At 44.5% G+C, this 25,414-nt stretch overlaps 1 protein-coding gene across 1 annotated transcript in view; it reads left to right on the forward strand.

The window, feature by feature from the left end:
* Positions 1-25,414, forward strand: part of LOC115082285 (SEC14-like protein 5) — a 76,807-nt gene that overhangs the window by 16,351 nt on the left and 35,042 nt on the right. Inside the window, 3 exon segments of the mRNA XM_029586518.1 lie at positions 1,618-1,693; positions 15,153-15,302; positions 17,287-17,418. Of these exon segments, the coding sequence (XP_029442378.1) occupies positions 1,631-1,693; positions 15,153-15,302; positions 17,287-17,418 (345 nt within the window). The 5' untranslated portion in view covers positions 1,618-1,630.

The following is a 25,414-nucleotide window of genomic DNA, read 5'->3' on the forward strand; positions in this document are numbered from 1 at the left end:
GTAACATTTGCAGGGGTCTAATGGTAGAGTAGGGAAGGCCTAGAAGTAAGGAATTGCAGTAATCCATTTTTGATAGCATTGTCGCTTGCAGGACTGTGCGGAAGTCTTGAGAATGGAGTAGGGGTTTAATATTTACGATATTGCTCGTTTTCCCCTCCAGAATCTACCTCCTATTGAAATTACTTGCTTTGCATTCATAAAATTTACAAATTCATGCAACTCAGCTGATGAATAGGTAATCCTATGCAAATAAAATAATGTAGCTTACCTCAAAAGAAGCAAGCCGCATTATTTTAATGAATTTTCAAGAGCTGTAGTTAATTTATCCTGGGGACATTGAGATGCTAATGTGCATCCCTATGTCCCCAGGATGTTTCTTAAAGGGCCACGTGGCCCAAAAAACTCCTCTCCAATGAGGAAACCTCCCCAAGGGTCTTGGAAGACTCCCACCCACTGCCAGCACCCTTAAAAAAATGTAAAATATAAATCTAAAAGCTGTGTGTCAATGCCTCACCCCTTCCCAAACCCTTCTCTTTGTTACATATAGCTCTCCCAACCAAAATGTCCCCACTCAAACCAACCCACAACCCTCCCAGTATCATCCTTCCTGGCTTCTCCACCATACAACATAATCCCATCCTCACCCCCACTTAAATAGGAAAGACACCCTGGTGGTCTATGGTGGCCGAAGCCATTTCCCAAAATGGTACCAGCCGGCCTTTTGAAAAATAGCGTTAACTGGCCTAGAGATTAGGGGGTGCTTGGCTGCCACTGGGCTACCAGGGTGTCACCTTTTAGGTAAAGAGGGTCCCAAGAGACAGGAGGAAGTCCCTAGACCGCTAGGGGGAATGGAATGGGGCCACTAATCTACCAGGGGTTATGTTATATTGTGGGGAGGGGGTTAGGAGGTTGATTTGAATGGGGGATATATTTAACAAAGGGGAGGAGTTTGGGAAGAGGTTGGGGTGTCACAATGTGACTTTAAAATCTATTTTTCACACTTTTTTTTAAGGCAGTGCCGCTTCTAGAGGTGGTGGGGGTGGGTGGATGGGAGTCTTACAAGAACCCCAGAAGGGTGTTTTCCTCATCGGGGAGGGGGGAGTTTGCAGGCTGCATGGCCCTTTAACACAATGATAGCCTTGGGTGAAGTGGGTCTTCATCATGCATTTTTCCCCATTTGGCTGTGATACTTTTTAAGTGGTTTCTTCCACGATAAACAAATATCATGATGAAACCGCCACAATATTCTCCCGGGGGGGGGGGGGGGGTGTCAAAATGTCATGGTAATCCTCCCCCCCCCACACCTCTTGATATTTTGCCCCTCCCGTGACAAAATATCACGGCTTGAAAAATGACCCCCAAAATGAAGATAAAAGCAAGAAGGTAAAGTTAGAGATGAAAATACCTCAGGCCGTCTGATCTCCGTGGACATCAGGTTTTATCACTCTCATTTTGTGCCTCTGTTTGTTCTCACCTTTCTGATTACTGAATTCTTCCCACGCATGTTTTGCATGAAGCACCGTCCACACCCTTTTGAGCCTGACTGAGATTCTTACTGATTTGGGACCTGATGAGATGATAACTAGCAAAACTCTCTTTTGAACACTTTGACCACAGGTGGGACGTGGCAATGGTGCAGAAGTACCAGTCGCCGGTGCGCGTGTACAAGTCTCCCTTCGAGCTGGTCATGGCGGTAAGTGAAGCTGGGACACAGATTGGGTCTGCAGGGCTGAGCTTGTGGGGCGCGGGGCAGAATCATCTCGTTTCAGTGGGATCTGATACAGAAGAGAGGTGAATGATGTTTCTCTGTCTCCATGATACAGATTCTTTCTAGTTGTTCTCTTTCTTTCTGTGGCTTGTTAAAATTTTATTTTTGTTTTCTTTTACTTTCTTGTTCATTGTTTTTTCTTTCTTGTTTCCTTTTACCTTGTTCTCTTTTCCTCTCACTTTCTGATTTGCTACTTTGTGCCTTCCTTTTCTTGCCATCATCTCTCCAAAGTCCATCTTTCATGCTGCAAGCCCTTTGGGCTTCAAAAAGCAATGAAATCCCAAGACATCCCCCATATCAGGTTCTTTTGATTTTTTTTTTTTTCTGAACCGGTAATTTCCTCCTGCACCTGTGGACTTCCAGCTGAATCAGAAGTGGGACTGGCATCAGAAGCGTTCGTTCGCAACTTTTCTGTTAGTCCAGTGACTGCAGCAATAACCCTTGGCTGGGGGCTGTGCAGCAGGGCTCTATCTGGAAGCCTGCAATCACGGGTCAGTCCAGCTACCAGATGTCGCTGTTGCATGACGACTAGGACTGCTCCTTCCCCAAAAGTACGAACCTTGCCCCCGCAGCTTCCCCGCCAACTCAGGAAGCGAACCCAGGTTTCTGCACACGGCAGTGCATTACAGTGCCACCGGCCCTCCCAAATCTGGTTCTGCTTCTGATTAGCCTCTCTCTGGTTAAAAGGACGGGGACTGAGGAGCAGGAACAAAGATTTGAGTTGACTTTCAGCCTCTGGGAAGCCGAATGCTGCGTTCAAAAAGTTAGTGTGCGAGAATATTTGCCATATGCTGTCTCATCAAAAGTGCTGAGGTGGCTGTCCAGCCCAGCAAAATCCTGTGTAAGCTTGTTAGCAAACATACCTATAGGCTTGCTTTCTGCTGATCAGGACCTGATGGAGGTAGGAATTTATTTCTTTTCAGCAAGTTCAGGAAGATCTCTAAAAAAAAAAAAAATGCCGAGGCCTCTGCTGAATGGTGGTTGACAGCTCTAGGGCTGGTGCGCTGAAATAGTTAAATATTATGTGAATTCCCCGTTGTAAGTTTCTAGGAAATGGTTGGGTAAAGACACCTAGGTGTGCATATTGACTGAACTGTCGAAAGGGCTCCAGTTGTCCACTATAGTTTTGGGCACGCAATGTCTTGTGAATCACTTTAAGCAAGCATGGAGGTGAGGAGAGTCACGCATGCCTGTTATTGTTGCTTGCAACTTAGGCATTGAAAAGGAGGTGGGGCACGGAGGCCATGGCCTGATCAAAATTTGGCCCTTCTGGCAGAATCGCTGGGGCCAGGTTGGGCAGGCAGGAGGAGAGCAGAGGTGCGTTGGCCACACGTCCTCCGCCTCTGAAGCTCTGAGCCTGACCGCTGCTTTGAACCACACCAGGGTACTCTGTACAACCACAAGCAGTTGGGGGTCAGCTGGCAGAGAAAGAGGAGGAGGTGGCCCCAGGCCGCTGGTGAGCAACATGGGAAAGGGGGGATCGAGGGGGTGGGAAGAGAGAGGGAGGAGGGCAGGGAGAAAGAGAGCGTGGGAGAGGGAGGAGGGTGCAGGAGAGAGACTGGTGAAGGGCAGGGGACAGAAGGAAGGGGGAGGGGAGGGGACGGAGCATGGTTGTCCCGGGTCCCTCCTTGCCCTCATCTACTTTTCCATGGTCAGGTCCCCGATGGGTGAGAAGCTTGCTTGGTTAGCAGTGCACATCTGCGTGGGAGCAGGGTCTCCCTGTGAAAGAGAATCCGAGGGGGTTTCCTTTGCCGGGGTAGAGGTTGAGACGGGTTTGGTGGAAAGTTAAATCTGGGAGCATTGCTATGCAGCATGGGGACACAGCAAGCTCGTAGTGAATCTGTTGGAAAATGAAGAAGGTATATTATATTGTTCGATCCAGCAAGCCTTTTTTTGTCTGTTTGCTCAGTCACATTAGAATTTAGTGGACCTAAAATGTTGCTAGAAATTCCCTGTTCTTCTGCCTTTCTGTTCAGCAGGTGATCACTTACAGTGCCTATGAAAACCCGTGCACACTCCTTATAAGTTGTGCTTCTGTCCTTTCTAACCCAGGGGAATTATAGTGGATTTTTTTAAATATTTGATTTGTGAAAACCACTCTGAGCCTGGTGCTGTTGATAAAGAGGTACCCGTTTAGGTTGATGTGCCTTGGCTGGAATCTTATTGTGAATGACATTTTATTTTCCACTAGCTGGAACAGATCTTCAAGTTTGTACATAAAGCCTGTGGAAGACATGGAAAGAAAGTCTGCCTAGGCTGCAGGTTTCACCTGTCCTTGCGGATAAAAGCAATATTATGCAGAAAGTACTAAAAGGAAATCCGTTTTAAATCAAAGCTGTCTTTTTGTTCCAAAATTCACCCCAAAACAACATATTGATTTTATACAGTTGGATTCCTAGCAGTACCCCACAGCTAGATTTATGAATTAGTTTTGTGACTTCTTTTTACCTTACTACTCACTCAATAGCTTCAGAATCTCACAAAACAATTTAACAGTTAATATTTGTGAATTGCGTCTGCATATTTAGTATAGGTTAGTATCTGCTTAAGAGAGCTCGTGACCCAGGAGCTTGCTCTGTTTGGGGGTCAGGAAATAATTTTCCTTTGTCAAATCAGTTGTCGACTTACATAGGGATTGTCCGCCCTGGTTTTGGTAAATGAGTGGTGATCCATTATGGATAGCCTGGAGAATGTTCCCCTCCATGGACGGATGTCAACTTTCTGATCATCTCTCTGTGAGACGAGCCTTCTCAAAACATATAGACAGCACCAGTGGCTCCCAAACCAGTAATTCCAAACCCCCCCCCCCCCCCCCATCAAATAAAAAAACAAGTCTGGTTTTCAGAGTAACCAAAATAAACAAATTAACTTTCTGATTAGACATGCATGCAGATATTTTTCATGAATATTTATGATGAATATTCTAAAAGCCAGATGTGCCAGAAGACTGGATTTGAAAACCACCAGGCTATGTGCAAGTGAAAAATCAGAGCCAAAGTTATCAGCAGAGGTGAAGGGGTTAGTCACTAAAGGTTTTCTCTCATTTTGTGTCTATGGGAAAAATGCTTAGTAAATAGGGTCCTTGGTGTGCTGTGACAGTAGTGACAGATGGGAGGGACTGACTTTTTGATATCTCTTGATTTCACTAATTGCCTTCCTGCAGGTTCTGGACTTGCAATTGTGCAGTGTTGAAACTGTCTCATCTTTTTCTCTCTTTAAAGTTAATTTTTATTTTATTTTATTTTATGAAAGTTTATCACTATGGTCTTTTTTTTTTTTAGCTTGCATGGAATGTACACCTTTTGAACTTACCAGTCAAATTTTTATTTATTTATTTTTGGAACATTGCAATGCTTAGAAAAAAAGAAGTTGATATGTTTAGGTTAATATGTTTGAAAAACATGCTGGGTTTTACTGCTCAGTTACATCGAAGCTATGTTGATGTTACATGTGAAAGGAAGGTGGGGAAGTGCCAACGTTTCATACAGCAGCAGTGGCAGGACTGGTCGTCAGTTCAGCATGAAAGCCCCTCCACTATGTTTAATATACAGAGCTTGGTGTTGCCAGTAAATACATAAGAAATTGCCATACTAGGTCAGATAGAGGGTCCATCAAACCCAGCATCCTGTTTCCAACAGTGGCCAATCCAGGTTACAAGTACCTGACAGGATCCCAAACAGTAAATAAATCCCATGCTACTAATGCCGGTAATAAACAGTGGCTATTCCTGAAGGCAACTTGATCAATAGCAGTTTATGGACTTCTTCTCCAAGAACTTGTCCACACCTTTTTTAAATCCAGCTATGATAACTACCTTAATCATATCCTCTGGCAATGAAATCCAGAGCTTAATTGTGCATTGAGTGAAAAATAATTGTCTCTGATTTGTTTTAAATGTGCTACTTGCCAACTTCATGTCATGCCCCCTATTTCTTGTAGTTAGTCCAGTTAGTCTTGACTTCAGTAAACATCATTGCATCATAATAAAGGGATGTGATGTCTAACAGTCAGTGAGGGGTACCATCCTCTGCTTTTTTATTTAAAAATATTAGATCAAGTGTGAGCCCAAATGATAAACTTATAAGGAAGCTTATAAGAACTGCTGGAATGGGTCAGCTTGATGACCCAACAGGAGATCTGGAGTCTTTTCCTACTGCTTCTCAGGCTTGTTAGGGTTGGTAGTGTTGGCTCTTATAGTGAATACGCAGGAACTGATAAAAGAAGAGGATTGAAAGTAGCTGCTTTGCGATCTGCTTCATGCTTTCTTGGTCACATTGGGACACTATTGAAGGCCATGGGTTATCAAAAAGAGGTTTAAAGGAGAAGGGTCTGCAGGGGGGAAAAATGAATACTGTAGCTGTAAGCTGAGAATTTCACCCATCTGACTTTTCCAAACATAGACAATATGCACAAGAAAGAGGCCTAATATCTCTGTCTTTTCCCCTTCATTCTTTCACAGTCCCCTTTCTCTTGTGATTTTGTGTCACCCCTGAAGCTGCTGTGTGTTCAAGTTTTGCTCACCTTCCTTTGATTCCCCTGTGAGCTGCGTGCGACTGTTCCTGGAAAGGGAGCTGTTTGCGTGTTGTTGCTCCCCAGCCAGGGACTGAACTGTGGTGTCAGCTGCAGCGCTCCCAAGTCCCAGCTGCACTGGCCGGGCTATTTCTGGAGTGTTTGTCACATCCCCATTTGGTGTGGGTCGCGCTTGTCAAATGTGCCAGCTGCCACTCTCTGAATGGCTTCTTTTTGTGAGTCTGTGTAAATGAAAGGAATCACTGGATCCTATCCAGGTTATGAGGGCACTGGAGCAGTAGATGCTGGGAACCAAGGGTCACCTGATCCTCATCTAATGATCAGACACCAGGATATCCCACAGAAGTCGGGCAAGCCTTTGCACAAGAGCCCTTATCCTGAGGTTGTATGTTGATGCTGCTCCCTGTAGATCAGACTTCAGAAATCGCTGCCGGGCAGACTGAAAATTCCGGACTCTGGATGCCCTCGTCGCGTTAGGCTTCAGCAGTAATAATGCTGCTGCTGCTGCTCAGGGTGTGCCCGTAACATTTGTGCAGATCTGCCATTCTCATGTTTCTGCGCTGGCACAGCTAACACATCTTTTATCTTTCCAAGGTAGACACAAGGAAGGACGTGAAAGCCAATGCTTTTGCAGGAATTTTTTTTTTTTACAACTTTTCAGCTACGACTTTGTTGAACATGACCTTGCCCTTATTGGATCAAGGTTATTTTTCCTAGGATAGGTGGCAGGGCCCATGCTTCATCTTCCAAGCTGGGGCCTTTACAAAAAGTACCATGCCTTTGGATGAATGGATTAAACTACCACGAGTTCATTTTAAGTGCTAAAAATGAAACGTGATTGTAATTGGGTTTTCAAAAGGACTTAGTAAGTAAGGACTTGGCCAGCTAGATCAAAGCCTTTGGGAATTTACTGGACTGAGCAGCTCAGATTCAGGGCGGGTTCTGAGGCATGGTAGAAAATTGGGTGGCTAACTATGGGCCTCATCACTAAGCAGTTTTCCCACAGACACAGAATGGGAGAAAAGCCTTAGTAAATCAAGCCCTATGATTTCAGCACTAGCCACCTGACTTGGCCAGTCAAATCTAGGTACTGCAATAGTAGGCCTAAATCTGATTAGCAGGCATTCACTATTCCAATCCCCTTCTCCCTGCCTCCTAAAATGTTAAAATATCTAGAGGCCAATCATCCCCTCATGATCTCTCCCCTTCCCCGATCTAAAAATTATTGCTCTCCCTCCCGAGCCTCCATTGTTCAGAATCTCCTAGAATCTCCTCAAACTGAACCAGCAGGAGAATCCAGTCTTACCTCCTCCCAGACAGATTGGCTGAAAAGCAGCTTAACACAGCCAAACAAAATTTGTTCTGTTAATTTGGGCACTTAGTCATTTTCTGAAAATTGGCTTGTGTGTAACCTGTTTGTAAAGCACTCAGTAAAAGTGTATACATTTTATTGTATGCAATGTCACATCATCGAGACATATATGTGAACATGGGTGGATCCTTACAACAACATTAAGCTTAACTTTTGCATTAAAAGGTGCATTGGGTCTTTCTAAGCCTTGACATCAAAGTCTGCACAAGTGCAAACTTCTGACTCCTTGCATTCCTGCAATATGAAAGGATTGACTTGCATCAAGCAGAACTGTATTCATTTTAGCAGCAAACGCCTGTCATCTGATCAGGGCTGGATTTAGGCAGAAGCAACATAGGCACATGCCTAGAGCACCAAATTCTGAAGGCACCCACTTCCTGCAGTTCTTTGATTTCCAGGGGTAAATCCCCTCTTCCCCTGGTCCTCTGCATGTGAATGCCATACTCTTAAATCCGGACCTGAATCTGATACCTAAGATTTCATCAGGGATGTCTATGGGTGTTCCTATATAAGAGGATGTGGGCTTATCCTTTTGTTGTTCCTTGAGTGCTGGGAATGGTCAGCAGTTTATCACCCAGACTTAAACTCTGATCTTTGCTACAGGACACTAGAATCACCAGACCATCTGCTAACAAACATCTGAAACTCTAATCCTGATATATTGTTGTACACACACACTCACACCTCAAATTTCAGCCTGCCAGGAAGTGCCATTCTCCCGGTCTTCACCCTAACACAAACTTCTGTCCTAACTATGGTTTTCACTCCATGTGAGCTGCGGTTGATGTTATGTTGGCGGTGGCCTTAGGAAGCCTTCGCAATCTGTTATGTGCACGCAGGCTTTGGCTAGATGTAGCAAGAGTTGCCATGAGCAGCTACTGCGTGAGAATACAAGATGTGTGCCCATGGACCTCAGTGAACCTAGAGAGGAGCTCTGGGGAAACACCGAGGCTGGTGAGATAAATCCGTGTCTGGGTCAAGGCCAAGCCCAGGTCCCTGCCGACCTGCATTCCTCAGTGAGACCAACCACCCTTGTTTGGTCTCTGGGAACAGCAATGGCAGCAGGCCAGGTAGGAGACAAGGGCAGACGAAGGCTCTGGAACATGAAGACTGAGACAGGAGACTTGGGGCGTGAAGACTCAGATGAAAAGCTTGGGATGTGAAGACTCAGGTGAGAAGCTTAGCACAAAGACTCAGGATCAAGGTTCAGGAACAAAGTCAAGTACTGGGTTGAGACTGCAATGCAGCGCACCCTACACAGCCCACCTACATGGGCAGACCCAATGGGCTGGTCACGGACCATGCTTGAGAGCGAAGCGGACTCCAGACGAATACGTGGAATTAGAACACAGAACATGGTGAAGATTCAATAGAAACCTGTACCAAGACGCGCCCTACACAGCTGCCCAAGGCTGGTCACAGACCACACTGGAATAGCACAGGTTCAATCAGAGTCTTAGGCATGGACGGAGCAGCCACCAGAACATTCGAGGGCCGAGATGATTTCCAGGGTAAGGGACCAAGACGAGACTTGGCTTCGAGCATAGGGTAGGGGGCCAAGACGAAACTTGGCTTTAGGCATGAAACATGGGACCAAGACGAGACTTGGCTTCAAGTGAAGATGACCCTCTGGAGGCTAGCGCTGCGAATGAGAAGGCAGACCCATGCCACGAGGTAATGAGACATGACATGACATGACACACCAGAGAAGGTAGTAATGAGGAACCAAGGGTCCAGGAAGCAGAAGCGGAGACGAGGCATCAGGAAGGAACATTAGGAAGACTATGAGACATCAGGAAGAGACCAGGAACATGAAGAACAATGAGGGATCCCACGAAGAACAAGAAATACCAGCAGAAGTGAAGACGAGAAGTCCTTGAGATGAACTAACTCCTTGCGAAGGCAACTAAGGACTGGAAGCTGGGCCCTTATATAGGGCTGAAGATCAGGAGACGCCCTGGGAGGAGTCCAGGTGGGGCCAGGAGGCTGGCCCTTTAAATCAGTGAAGGAGGCGCGGCCCGCACCCCAGGAAGCCGGAAACAGGAAGTTCAGCACCGTGGAGAGCAGCCATGCTGCCGCTGTGAGTAGCAGAGAAGCCGAGCAGGGCCGAGGAGCAGGCCCTGACGTCAGCAGCGGCTCCTGCCACTGCAGGAAGCACCAAGGGTGGCTCCAGCAGCCAGGAAAGCCCGGGGACTGTGGCCTCCAGGCCGCGAAGTGAAGATGGCGTCGGCGGCAGTTCCAGCCACATTGAAATCCCGAAGTCTGTGGCTCCCTGCCGCAGTGAAGAGAGGAAACAGCTGACTGCAGCTCCTGCTGTGAAGAACGTCAGCGGCTCCATGCCGCGTTGGTAAGTACAGAGTTATAACAGTTGAGTCCTAAGACTGATTTCCTTTTTTGTGTCAAGACTCCCTTCAGGGCATAAATTAGTCAAATCTGTAACTTTTTATTCATCCAGGTCACAAATAAGTGCAGGACAGTTTATCCAGTATAGACACTCAACTTCCACTAATGCCCTTGGCTTTCTTCTTTCTTCACCTATCCGTGAATGCCCTCATCTTATTACCTCCCAGTTAAGCCTAGGGCACTACAGAGGACAGAGTCAGTCCAGAGGGTGGCTGCTAAAATGGCCAGTGGTTTTCGTTATAAAGCATATTGGGACAGACTAGAGGAAAGATGAGGTAGGGGAGATATGATAGAGACATTTAAATACCTCCAAGGTTTCCATGCACAGGAGGTGAGCCTCTTTCAAAGGGAAGAAAGCTCTAGAACAAAGAGTCATGGGATGAGGGTGAAAGTGGGTAGGCTCAAGAGTAATCTGTGGAAATCTTTCTATATAGAAAAGGTGGTGGATGCATGGAGCTGCCTCCCAGTGGAAATGATGGAGACAAGGACAGTATCTGAGGATCTCTAAGGGAGTGGTGGGGATTGTAGAGCTGAGCAGTTGATGTGGATGAGCAGACTAGGGAAGCTTTGTGGGCTTTTTCTGCCATCACGTTTCTACGCTCTGTCAGCTTCTAAAAGTTCTCATCAGTAGGTGATCTTTGAATCATGCAAAACATTTGAAATCATGTTTCTACTTGTAAAAACTGGTGGTAGGCTAAATATTTGACTGAATGATTTTTCTCTAGTTCTAGCAACTTGCTGTAGGAATTCTGAAAGACTTTGCTTACATTGCATTTTAACCTGTACATTGATAACTTTGTTAGGTTCTGGTGGAAGGCTCCTGGTTCAATTCCTGAGCCGGCTCTTCCGCTCCCTAGGTCCAGCTGGGGCCTGCAGATGCTGTGGAGGCAGCATCCACAGTGGCTGTATTCAGGGCCCGTGATTTCACGGTTCTGGAAGGAGCCCCTGACCGGCACCGCCATGCAATGACCAGACTGGGCTGAAGGAGATTATAAATAGGGGGGGGGGGGGGGGGGGAAATTCCCAGGGTAGTTACAAATGAAGACTAACGGTGGCAGATCCCACACCTGCCTCCGACTGAGCCAGAAGTACAAAGGAGCAAAAGGAAATTGCTGGGTCAAAAAAGAAAAAAAGAATGAAGGGTACGTGAAGGTCGCTTTGAGAATCCCGTGGGTGCTCCCTCCAAACGGAACCATCATCTGCTTTCAGCTTGAACTTGCAGCTCTTAGGATCCAAACCAAGGAATGGGACTCTTCTCAGCAAATCGTAACTGTGACTACTAACTGAGCTAATAGAAGTTCCCTATCTCATTGTTTATTTCTCTTTACAGTATCTTATATAGAAAGAAGGGTTGATGAGAGTACTGCAGATATATTAAAATAGAAAGGAGAGAATATCGTACAGTAGAGGATCACATGGTTTTGGTGGCCTCTGCAGTCACTGAAAGGCAAGTGGCCCTCTATGTAGGATACAGAGACTTTGAGTCTGAAAGTTATAGAAAGTCAAATCGTGCCCTTTGCTTTCCTTCCCATAGTAGAGAATATTTCCTAGCATCATTATACTAGGAAATAAAACCCAACTCCTGGAATGAGCTCTCTCTCTCTCTCTCTGTGTGCAGGACAGCCTCCGTTCCAGCCACAGCAGGTGCTGTACTGGAATCAGCTGCCAGGAAAGGCACATTATCTAGATGTTTTTGTTCCTCGGAATTGGTGTTTGCACGTTCCTGCTGTGGCAGGCAGAATGCTACAAGTCCATGCCCTCGGGCTCAGCCTGCAATTCAGGGGAAGTTCAATGTCAGGCATCAGAAATATTATTGCATCTCTGTGGGACGGATAGAGGGAGAGAGAGACAGGAAGAAAAATCAGGGACAAAGAAAAGAGTGCAAGAAGGAGAGAGAAGGCTGGGGTGAAGTGGTATATTAGCTTCTGAGAATTCAGTCTGTGCTTGATGGAGAAGCCTAGGTATTTTAAAAACTCGGTAATGGAAACCAGAAACCTGTGTAGAGAGACTGGAGCCGAGCCTGGCATATCGGATGACTTTGTCTGAAGCTATAGGCTTTGCTTCTGAAGCCGCAAAGGAGTGACGCCATTCAGGAGTGGCGCACCATGGCCGAACCACCCAGGAGCACAGTTCTTGGAGCAGCAGAGACTCTGCAGGTCAGGAAAAGGATGTGAATCACAGAGGTGTGCGCTAGGTCCTGAGGGTTAGCTTAGGTCTGCTGAGTGTGGGGCTCGGAAGTGGCACAGCAGACAGTGCTGTGGGCCGGGATCCAGGTTCTTTGGCAGAACTGTCTGCGACTCGATGCTTCTGGTTGCAGCTGACATACAGGGGCGGAGGAGAATGGGAATAAACTTGAACCATGTCTGTCCTGAGGATGCCTGACTGTGGCTTACTGAAAAACTGAACCGTGCTATCGAGTGAGGTAAATATAGGGAAACGGAAGTTGGGCATATGAGTTTCTTCGTATGCTCTCATTTAGGAGGTTTTGCTGTTGGCAATGCTTCTTGCCGAGCATAAAAAGCCATAGGTGGGGACCTTCATTTTCACTTTTTATTTTATTTTTCTCAGGGAATTATCAGTGTTCATTACAATGAACAAAATGTAATAAGCACTAATAAATTCCTGGAGTAAATGAAGATTCCCCCACCATAGGGCAGCGCTTCCCAGCCCTGTCCTGGAGGGACACCTAACCGCGGTCTGGTTTTTGGGACGTCTTTAATGAACAGGCATGAGAGAGGGAGGGAGCTGCATACAGTGGAGGCCCGCTAGGTGCGCTTCCAGCAGAGTCGAGATCTACAGCCACAGGGCACATTTGGCTCTGCTTTGCCCCGCCATCAGTGCGCGCATCCCACAGGGCTGCCGCCATTTACCTCTGCATGAACATCTTTCTCTCTTGTGTGAGCGGCCCCCATTACGCTCGGTGCTTCCGTGGCCCCTCACGTCAGGGAGCCTCATCAGAATCCCTCTCATGACAGGGCCCTGCACCACCGCCCCTCTCTCAACTAAACCTCGTCACATCCTTCACTATAGGGCTCGCTGACTGATATAAAAACGCTGCGCTTCAGCTGCCAGTCTCATTGCAATTGTAATGCACTGCCCGTAGACTCTGATTTTTCTTAAACAGGACGTTAGACAGATCCTCTGGAAAAGCAACGCAATATCCTCTTTCTTTCTGGCGTTAGCTGGGGGTTACAAGGCTGTGCATGTCCAGTCACACTGAAGAGCGAAGGTGAGACCTGGAACCTGGGGCTCCAGTTTTCATAGCTCAGGGCTCTCACCAGGAAGACCCACTGCCAGCCTCTGCCTCTGAAAGTCACAGAAATGTCAGTCTAGAAATAGCCTAAAAATCAGTTTTCATGAGGTATGTTGTTAGAGGCTCAGTCAGGTGCCATATGTGACAGTGATTTCAATCCATCATTATGAATATCTTACATTTCATTAGATAGTATATGTATGTATGTATATATATAGTGTATATGGGAAAAGCAATAACAAGCTTCCCCATGGAGCTTGCAATCTCATGGAGCATTTGTCCTCAATTTCAAGCTCATTTTTAAAGAGAAATTCCTTGTGGAGTTTCCCTTTGAAAATTTGAGCCCATACTCATGGACTTTGCACCTGCATCCAAGCTGATACAAAGTGCATGCTGCAAATTACATGTGAAGATTTGATTATGCAATCCCTGCATATAATTTCCCTCCCCCAACCTAACTGTACCCCTTTGTATGGCTGGGTAAAAGTAATGCACGGAGGGAGGGCAATAATAAGCCCAGGTTTTTACAGAGTAGTCTGGACTCCAGCCTTAACTCCACAGAATCAGCTTTATTATTTACAGCATAATAGAAATCAAGCAGAGAAAGTCTGCTTACCTCAGCAGTTCTAAATCAAGAGTTACAGAAATAGGACAGTCTTATTTCTGTCCTATTTCTGTAGGAGCTGCTGCCTCCTTATCCCCAGGGCTTCTCTATTCCCCCCTGGTCCTGTTCTCTTATCCTCTGCTTAGGGAACTGCCCCGTTACCAAGATTCCCTTCTGGGCTGTGCCTTAAGGTGGACCAGGCTAAATGACCAGTCCTGGTCTTTTAAGAGGGTCCCGATATACACTCCTTTACAGTGGGCTTACCTGTGTAAAAACATCTGACTGTTGCTTTCTACATCACCTCCTGCTCTTCATGTGCCTTTTCTTTCTTCCAGCTGCTTCTCTTCCATTGTCCTTCTCAAGCTCCTAAAGCCTGGATTTTTATTCTTTTTGAACATGTGAATGATCTGGCTGAGACGCATGTCCCTGTACGCCAAGTTTCATGGCACGGCAAACGTCTATGAAATGGCTGCAAACTGCCCTTCAAGTCTGGGGCGTCCTAGTACTGTGTCAGTGCTACACTACTGCTCTCGCACATTCGAGACTAAGAAGGCTGTCGTTTTTTCTGGCTTTCAGGTCTTAGATACTGCTCTTTTTTTGATGGGCCAGAGATAGTATTTGTTGGGAGAACGTTGATTTAATAGCAAAGTTCTGATGAAGTTCAGACGAAGTAGCCCTCGCTCTATTAATTGAGCGCTGATGGATTGGATGTGGTAAACACTGTTCTTAGAACAGGGTCATTGAATAGGGCTTGGATGGGATTGACACTGTTCTGGTAATGGGACTCTGACAGGAATTGAATGGGGTAGAGATATTGCACTGGTGAAAAGGCACTAATAATTCTTGAATAGTGGAGTAGTGAGAGACTGATGACATTTGGATGAGGTAGAAGTAGCTGTTGTAAAATGATGGGGATGGATACTGTATATGATGAGGATTAATGGGAACAGACACTGCTCTGGTAATGGGGTTCCTGATCGGGATTAATGGGGTAGACACTGCTCTAATGATGGGGGTCACTGAAGGGGATTGGATAAGGTGGACACTACTACTACGGTGCTGATGGGGATGGGGTGGGGTTAGGCACTGCTAAGATTGGTTCAAACATTGCTGTACTAAGGAACCACTGATGGGAAGAGATGTTGCAGATTATTCTTTCACTGGGGCTTAGCAATAGGTTCCTGAAAAATATGTAGACTTTTTTTTTTCTATTCTATTTCAGGCCTATGAGAAGCGCTTCCCCACGTGCCCTCTAATCCCTGTCTTCCTTGGCAGCAGCATCCTTTCAGAGTACAAAAGTAAAGACGGAGCGATGCACGTAGTAGAGCGGAGTTGCAGACTCAGCGTGGATGCGCCACGCCTACTGAAGAAGGTGAGTGGGAACACTTAACCCTCTTCTCCTCCCCCGTGGGAACTTGTTTCCACTCTTCTCTGCCAAATGTATCTGTCAAAGGGTCTTCACTGCCACACTCACCACACAATGTAGCCTGGTGGAAGCCTTTGGGAACACTACAAAGACACCCCTCCCCCCCAGTGCGAAGCTGGGAGATTCTTCAAGTAACAGTGGGGTTTGATCTGCACTCGCTTCTCTTGGGATGGAAGTGCCGATCCTCTCTGTACCTATCTGTCAAGCGTAAATAGAAAAATGGGCTGTAAGTGACTAAGGGGTACTTCTTGTAAATTCCTATCCTGATTATCTCAAATAAATAAAAGCCATTGGGTACCCTAACCACTTATTTATTGTGGATTCTTCTGTCTACCTGGGGTTCTCCTCATCATGAGTCTAGTTCAATACTTTCATGCCTTCATGACCCTATACAAAGGATTGGTATATCTGTAACCAGAACAAGGAGTGGCTGCACTCATTCTGTCTGAGAAGTAGTCCAGCGGCTTCAAGTTTTGACACAACTGCAAACAAAAGATGTCCATTACTGACAATCAATCATTTGTAGAGTATCTGGGACAAAGTCACAATGCCTCCAGTTTTGACTCACAATGCCTCCAGTTTTGACATCTGTGTGACAATGTAACCCAGAGAGTTTCAGGCCTGGAAGGAAAGGCTTCAAACTTTTCTTGCAGGGCTAAAGTCCAGCAGTTTGAAGGACGTGTCAAAGGCCTGTCTCAAGGACCATGGCTATGTGCTGAAGAGAACCTCAACTTTGGCTTCTCAGTCCCCATTTGAGCTAAGGCTCTAAGTGCCCAAGCAAGGAATAGAAGAGTGTCTCTTTGACAAATTACTCTGAGATTCAGGAGGGTCTGTATTGCATTGCATTTAAATTTGCTGTTTGTTTATGGTATGGTTGGTATTGTTTTGTTTACTTATGATTATTTTTGTAACATTGTTATCCACCAAGATCTGTGGATTGGTGGAATACAAATTGTTATATATAAATAAATAATCCTAAGCAACCATGCCTGGAGGCAAACTCTGCCTCCCAGAGTGAGACAATATCAGACCAGTCTACAAATGTCCAGCCCAGAACATTTGACAGTGACTTCTAGAGAGACATGAGGAATGTCCACTTCCCAGTGAGGCTAACCTGGGTATTATCATCTGCTCTCTTCAAGGCAAAGTTGGACAGGAGAATTATGGACGTTTTTGCATGACACACTAGGTGTTTTGAGGCCCTGTTGTTGAGTATTTCAGTACTTCTTGGTGCCTTCCCTTTAGCACTGTGGTGCATGTCAGTACAGACAGAGGTTCAGCACCCTGAGCCTGTCTCAGTGGGAAGCTTCTCCTACTCCTTAATCTTGCTCTTAGATCCCAGGCCAGTATGATCACAGACATTTCTTTTAGTAATATTTTCTGAGGAGTCCTGGTACCCTGGATATCTGTCAGAGGAATACTGTTCCAAAAAAGAATACTCTGACCTCTCATCAGGGCTTTCTCTACCATGGGCATGAAATAGATCACAACCTGAAGACCTTTCCATCTCAAAGAGTATGGCTAATATCTCCTTTGAGTTATGGGTTCAGAGTGAGCTTGAGTATGTCTTTCTGGCCTCCAATATTTGGATGCCTAAAGCGTTGGTAGAAGTGCCTGTCACCCTCTCTTCTAGGATGTACAGAAGAGGATGCAAGAGATCCCCACACACCGTACTTCTAGCATCTTGTTTCTGATAGTGGCCAACCTGGTTCACTTTTAAGTACTCAGCAGAACATATTGTCCTTTTATTTTCTGTGTTTGAAACAAGGAAGGAGAAAATATACCACGTTGGTCATATGAAAGACAGTAAGGTGTCATTAGTTTCTGTCAGTTTTTGGCAGGTAGTAAGGTGACTTTTTGCTTTTTTCTCTGCCTGTCTCACATTGTTTGACAAATGGTAAGGTGTTTCTCTGCTTTCTCCTCCTTACAGATTGCTGGCGTTGAGTTTGTTTGCTTTGTGCAGAAGAACACTCTGAATTGGAAGGACCGCACACTGTTGATCGAGGCACGCAACGAGACCTTCAACAATCGTGTCCTTGTTCATGAAACCTGCAGTTACTCTGTAAGTGGCCTTGGCGTGTACCATTGTTACTCTGATTGCCAATGGCAAGGCGCAGTACAGGTATTATGCACCTCTGTGATGACATCAGCAGCCGTGTACTATTTCATACAGTATCTGATCACTATTAGAAATATAGCTGCCCTACTCCTAAATGTTATTGGATCCTTCAGCCCCCATGAGCCAGACACAAAAGCTGGGGTCTGGTTACCTATGCTGCCAGAACCTGGATGCTGAAAACTGAGATCCCCTGAGCTACTGAGAAGCTCTGCCCAGAGCAAAGTCTTTTCCGGGAGAAGGGAGCTCACTGAACAAGGCTCTCCGAAGTCACTTTTCAGCATGACTTGACACCCTTTGTGCCTGTGGTTCTTCCGTTGCTGGAACCATGACGCATTTTTGTATCGACTGTTGCTCTGTGTGTTCGTGAGATTGCACACAGGGATTCAGCACTGACGCATTCTGAATTCTTCCAGTAGCGGTTTCATTCCCCAGATGCTGCAGTTCCTCTTCCCTCGATCTCTCCGGGCTCCTGGGCTTCCTAGGAGGCTCATTTGGGTATTGTTTTCTGTGGCTGCTGCTCATGCCTCCATGCCCTTCCCGCTGCTCACTGGAATCGTGTTTGCATTTTCTCTTGCTCTGGGTAGAGCTCCTTTCCCCCCATCTCTCCTGGCACTCGTTATATCCCATAGAGTCTTGTTTGCAGTCTGCACTGCTCCTGGATGTATTGACAGCAGTGGCTTTCTCTCCCCGCAGCCTCTTCTACGTTCATTTGAGTCCTAAGGAAGGCAGGGCAGGGATCTGGGGCTCTTTCACCATAGATTAGGACACGGATGAGAATCTTGGTTTGTTCATTTTCAAGGGGATTTTCATTCAGCTGTGGTGGGTTGGTTCATTCCCACTGAGTTGTGGTTCTGAAATTGCTTGCCAGCTTACTTTGTATGTCCTATTGATATTGTAGGATTTAACTTGCTGTTTCTAATAGAATATGTTTGCAAGCAGTGGGTCTGATTTTTCAGGTTTTGAAGGCTAGGAACAAATTTTAGGTATGAAGTAAATCAATGCCGAGCTGGAAGCCAGTGAACCCCTGCCCCTCAAGTTGACTGTCCTTACCCTAGGGGGTAAAAGCAACAGCACAGCATGGTTTTTTTTTATTTTTTATTTTTTTAATTACTGCACTGCCTGCCTTGAACGGTATAAATGAGAGCAGTGTTCATAAATTACTGTGCTATCTTTCAATTGAAATGTGCTCTGCTTAGGTCATCTAATTTTCAGATCTGATTATCTAAATGAGGAACAAACAAAGTGACATCTGTTGTAATTGATTTTGGTTGGAAACAAATTTTGCATGCTTGTGAACTTAAGACAGAGTTGGATGCACGATGCAGTTCCTCCGTGCGGCATGGCGAGGTAACGGATGGGGTGGAACAGGCCAGCAGACATTGGGTTTTGGCTTTATTAGGCATAACCTTTGATAGTCTGCCTTTGGACATATTTACTGTCCAATCAGATAAGCCTAATTATGTTCCCATGTTCTTGATACTTATTCAGACTTTTGTTTATACCATAATTATTTTAATGAATAAATGCACGGAAACATTTTGCTAATCATTCTTAACTGTGGATTGGATTTTGCCAATCATTCTTAACTCCAGAGTCAGGGGAAGTAAAAGTACTTGCAGATTGATTTATTTTGAGGTCAGTGTTCAGAAGGATTTGTCTGGCAAGTCCAGACAATATTGGGGATTGAATTCTTCCCCTCGCTGACAGGTGGTCAGCGAGGGGAAGTGAGGGAGCATTCTGGGGCTGGGGCTTCAACTTAGCCAGGTAAGTCTGGCTGTGGTGGAGAGCAGCCCTAAGTTACCTGGGAAGGTGTTTGCCAGATAACTTGGAACTTAACTGCTTATATTAAGTACATACCAAATGCACAAGTGGTGAACAAGCTAAAATATCCCTTAATAATTGTTTTATTTTTTAAGAACCTTTTTTTAAAAATTCTTTTATGTTTTATTTTTATCTATAGTGGAGAACTAACACTCATATCATAACACTGCCAATTATGCAGAAAGGAATCACTACCCTATTTCTGATGTCCTTTAGCCAATCATTGTACTGCCACCCAATAACCTACCAATCTGTATTTTATTTTTCAGTTTCACCAAATAGATTATAAAACATCTTATATATTTTTATGTATGTATGTCTCAAATGTCCATTCTTAGATTGACAACACATATTCTCAATTAGCACGACATTATCTGATGTTCACTACCCCCTCCCCCCCAAAAAAACATTTCCCTTTGGAATTGAAGGAATAAGGCAATGCATAACCCCTGAGCAAGCCTTTAGAGTGAAACAAAGGGCCCCTTGTTGGGAATTGAACATTGGCTAAGTGAGAATAGTGTTGTGAATCTGGGAAAGGACATTTAAGAGATTCATATACATGATTTGTTTTTTATAAGAGGTTTTTTAATTTATTTGGTGAAGTTGGAAAATAAAATACAGATTGTTAGGTTATTGGGTGGAAGTACAATGATTGGCTTTAAAGGATACCAGAAATATGATGGTGATTCCTTTCTGCATAAGTGCAGTTTTATGATATGAGTGTTACCACTCCATTATAGATAAAATATAAAATAATTTAAAAAAAACAAGTTATTAAAAAACTAAAAAAATTAATTAAAAAAAATAAGCATTTGGTTTATTATTTTCAGTGGCGTAGTTTGGTGACCTTGATTTATTTACTATATTAAGCATATAGCCAGCTAAGCCATAATTAAGGCCAGATCCCCCAACACTCCTGCAAACCCCAAAAGGATTAAAACATTTTAGAGTACATTTTAAAAGCTCGTGTGGGGTGTCCATGTGTGCACGGTTCCCAGCATGAGTGCATGGATGCTCTGATTTTATAACGTGCATGCGTCGCCACGCACATTATAAAATCCGATATCCGCGCGCACGTACAAACCCTATTTTGTATTGGCACGTGTTCAGTGGGGGAATTTTTTAACTTACATGCAAGCGATGTAATCAGGCCTTTGCCCCAGCTCCCTCCCAGTCCGCTCCAATAAAGGAGCAGACTGGGAGGGATCTTCCCTATCCCCCTAACTATCCCCCTAACTCACCTTCCTCCCTTTTCCCCTCTCTAGCCTGATCCCTAAATCCACCCTACCTACCCTATTTTTTTTTTTATTGATAACTTACCTGCTTCTTTGAGCAGAAGTAAGTTGTATGTGTCAGCTGCTGCCGGCAGGCGCTTCACTGGGACAGCGGAAAATGGTGCTGTCCGGTCGCCCCCCGCCTCACCCCTGCCCCCTTTCAACAACCCGGGACTTCTGCACATACCAGGAGACATGTGCGTGGCCGGGCTGTTTTGAAAATACGTTCGGCCTGGCCACGCGCACATCTGCTGGTATTTAAAAACGTACCTGTTTGCGAGTTATAATGGCCCGATGCCCCATCACAAGATATTTTAATTAAAAGAATTGCTGTAGGCCTCATCTTCCCTCCCCCTTTCCCTCTCTTCCCACCACACTGGCCCATCCACACAGAATCTCCCCAAACCACCAAGCAATGCCAAGAGCCAGTACTGGTTCCTGGCACTAACGTGGTGGTCAGTCGGATGCTATGCCCCTACATGTTTTTAATCTTTTCGAGCTTGGAAAGGTGGTTGGGGGATCAGGCCAGCTGGCCGAGGGATTTTATTTATTTATTTATTTATTTTTGGCTTAACCAGCTTATACCTAATATATAAGTGATCTAGAAAAAGGAGCAATGATAGAGGTGATCAAATATGCGGATAATGTAAAAATTATACAAAGTAGTTAAAGCACAAGCTGATTGTCAGAAATTGCAGAAGGACATTTTGAGACTGGGGAACTGGGCATCTAAATGACAGATGAAATTTAATGTGGAGAAATGAAAGATAATGCACCTAGGAAAAAAAATAATCCTAACTAATGCTGAACTCCGTATGAGTTACCATCCAGGAAAAGGACCTTGTGGACAAAACGTTAAAATCTTTAGCTCAGTTTCTGATGGCAGCTAAAAAAGCAACTAGAATGTTAGGAATTTTTTGGAAAGGAATAGAAATCAAATAGCATAAAATGAGTCTTTGTTGTTTACATGAATACCAATCTTGCAGGAGTGTATTGTTCAAAGATAACTCGTCCTCTTTTAAAAAAAAATCAATTAACAATCAAACTTGCTGAATCCGTGCACAGGATGCAGCAATGAAGAACGTGAAACAACTCTTCTAACCAAGACAGATGGCCTTGATGTTTCGCCGGTGTATTTATTTATTTATTTATTTATTTATTTATTTATGTATTTATTTATTTAAGTGTTTGACTTCATCGGGGGGAGAATGCCAAGAAGCATCGCGGTAATTAAAAAGGCATGTTACAGTGTCAATCAATTAGTAAAAGGGCATTTAACCATGACGTGACTGTCAGGAAAACGTTGAATTTGTTTCAAAAAGTATTTCAATATCCAAACCTTCCTTGCTCCTGAAGTTGAGGGAGAAATCATACTTGTTGAAACAAATTCAAAATTTTTCCTGACAGTCACGCCATGGTTAAATGCCCTTTTACTAATTGATTGACACAGTTACATGCCTATTTAAATACCGCGACGCTTCTTGGTATTCTCCCCCTGATGAAGCCAAACACCTAAATAAATAAATTTACGGCGAAACATCAAGGCCTTCTGTCGGGGTTAGAAGAGTTGTTTCACGTTCTTCGTTGTTGCATCCTGTGCACGGATTCAGCACGTTTGATTGTTAATTGATTTTTTTAAAAGAGGACTATTTATCTTTGAACAATACACTCCTGCAAGATTGGTATTCATGTAAACAATGAAGACTCATTGTATGCTATTTGTAGCAGTCGTTGTATTTTTCATTCAGTAAGATCAATATCTGTTTTCAATTTAATTTAATTAAAAAAACATGTTCAATAATTGTTTGTAATTAAATAAAGTATGTTATTGAGGTTTTCCCAGAAGACAACCATGTTCCTTAAGTTTCTAGATTTCCATATATATATATATGGGAAATGAAGGAACGCCACTATTATCTAAAATACAAACAATGGCCTAGATTAATCAAAATACGATACATTTTGAATGGATAATGCCCGTGATAAGGAAAAGGGGCATGGCTATGATAATTTTAGAGTTACTGCACTGTCGGGCTGATACAGTAAAAACCGCGGGAGAGCCGGTGCTCCGAGGCAAGCGCCTGCTCTCCCGACACTCGCCCAGGCCACTCTCCTGGGCACGCGATCGAGTATTTAAATGAGGGCCCACGATAATAAGGAGGCCCTAGGGACACTAGCGCGTCCCTAGCGCCTCCTTATTGACAGAAGTGGCAGCTGTCAGCGGGTTTGACAGCCGACGCTCAATTTTACTGGCATCGGTTCTCGAACCCGCTGAGAGCTACGGGTTCAGAAAACGGACACCGGCAAAATTGAGCATCTGTCTTCCAACCCGTGGGCTGCGGGCAGATTTTCAATTTTTTTTTTTTCAATTTTTATTTATTTTTGGGGCCTCCGACTTAATATCACTATGATATTAAGTCGGAGGGTGTACAGAAAAGCAGTTTTTACTGCTTTTCTGTACAGTTTCCTGGTGCCGACAGAAATTAACACCTACCTTTGGGAGGCGCTAATTTCTGAAAGTAAAATGTGCAGCTTGGCTGCACATTTTACTTACTGAATCATGCGGGAATAGCTAATAGGCCCATCAACATTCATTTGCATGTTACGGGTGCTATTAGTTTCAGGGGGGTTGGCCGAGCATTTTCCATGCGCTATTACCCCTTACTGTATAAGGGGTAAAAATAGTGCATCGAAAACGTGCGGCCAAATGGGGGCTAATGGTGCGCTCGGCCGAGTGTACCATACTGAACTGGCCCGTGTGTGCTATTTTTAATTTTTGTGTGTGTGGGGGGGGGGGGGGGTGGGGGGGGGGGGGGGGGGGGGGGGGTGTGGTGGTGTTGGGGTGTGGGGTGTTTTTTTTGTTATTTTTGTTTTTTTGTTTGTTTTTTTTTTTTGTTTTTTGAGTGAGCACTCTTTATACGTTCTCATAGTAGTCAACTCTTTATATTCACTAATAACTAAATAAATATTACTATAGGCCGGGTCCATCTCGTAACTTGAGGTGGAGGTTTTGCTGGTGGGCTAGGATTTGGGGGCCAGTTTTTACATGCACAAGTGAGATGTTATGAACAAGCACAGTAACATGGGAAGATTTGTGTAATTTTGAAGAGAGGAAAGTCCACACAAGATGCGAGTTCTATAATGATCTCTCGCCCTAGTTTGATAGTATCCTGGTAGAGAGTCCATCAACCTGGGAAGAGCCAGGTAGCATTTTTTTCTCTCTTACGAACATTGCCAGCAAGCTGCTTGGAAAATTTATTTTATTTTTTTTACTTTTCAGACAGTGCTTAAGTAGACAGTCTGTTTTGTGAGCACGATGAACTGCTCATCTGCAGAAAAAGCAAAGTTGTTTAGCTGTAGCAGGTGCAGTCTGAAGGCAGCAGCCCACCAGTCGCACAAACCCATCCACATCCTCTTAGCAGTTCTTCTCCCCGAGTCAGTGCTAACAATGAACAACATGTAAACAATGAAGACTCATTGTATGCTATTTGTGGTGGTCGTTGTATTTTTCATTCAGTAAGATCAATATCTGTTTCCAATTTAATTAAAAACAAATTTTCAATAATTGTTTGTAATTAAATAAAGTATGTTAATGAGGTTTCCCAGAAGACAACCATGTTCCTTAAATTTCTAGATTTCCATAAATATATATATGGGAAATGAAGGAACGCTACTATTATCTAAAATACAAACAATGGCCTAGATTAATCAAAATACGATAACTTTTGCATGGATAATGCCCGTGATAAGGAAAAGGGGCATGGCTATGATAATTGTAGAGTTACTGCACTGTCGGGCTGATACAGTAAAAACCGCGGGAGAGCCGGTGCTCCGAGGCGAGCGCCATGGGACTGAGCAGCATGGGAACTACTGCACCTGAGCAGAGAGAGGGCTTGTGCTGCGCCAAGCGCAGTCAGGTAAGCCACTTGTGTGACTGGGGAGCTGCTGTCTTCAAACAGCACCTGGTACAGGTAAACAACTTTGCTTCATTACTCCACACAGTATATTTGTGAATGTCTTTGCTATGATTGATATGATACCCAGTGCTGGTAAGAGATTTTTCTTATTTTGAACCTATAAGCAGAATTCTTTAGGAAATAAAACCAAAAGGGCTTATACATCCCATTTCATCTCCTGAGCAGCCTTTGTTCCAGGTTTCGTGCTTCGTTGATATTAGTATTTGTCTTTTGCTGCTAGGTCCTACTGCACCCCATTTCTCACAGCTCATAGCAGGGAGCCATTGTGCATAGCCTATAATGGTTGTCCGTATAATACCCGGTCCCTTCCATAAATAGGCCAAGTAGTGCAGGGACCTTCCCTGGCTGACAGAACAACAACAACAACAACAAAACAACCCAAACCTTTCTTCAGAGCCTGTTCTAGTGTTCTCTGTAGGTTTCCCAGCATTATCTTATGAAGAGCAATGCTTTGCTTTACTTTCTCTCCAGAGACTCAGTACTGTCTCACCTTTTCCTCATCCTTTAAGCAATAACTTTATTATCATTATAAATGTTTCTCCTGCAGTTATAAAGCACATTCATGCCAGCTAAGATGGTAACTTTTAAATAGGCACATGGGCACATTTGCGTGCATTTGCCAGCTCGCGCCCATGGACACAGCTATTTTATAACATACGCACGTATATGCACGCATGGTATTAAATAGGCTGACCTATTTAATACCATGCGTGTGCATGTGCAACATGTGCAACTTCTATTGCGTAAGTGGGGTGGGATTTTAAAAGCAATGCACACCGACACAATTGGCCATTTTCCCAGTTCATTCCCAATTTGCCCATAAGAACATAAGAACATAAGAAAATGCCATACTGGGTCAGACCAAGG

The sequence above is a fragment of the Rhinatrema bivittatum genome, unplaced genomic scaffold (genome assembly GCF_901001135.1).
Source record: "Rhinatrema bivittatum unplaced genomic scaffold, aRhiBiv1.1, whole genome shotgun sequence".
Lineage (NCBI taxonomy): Eukaryota > Metazoa > Chordata > Amphibia > Gymnophiona > Rhinatrematidae > Rhinatrema > Rhinatrema bivittatum.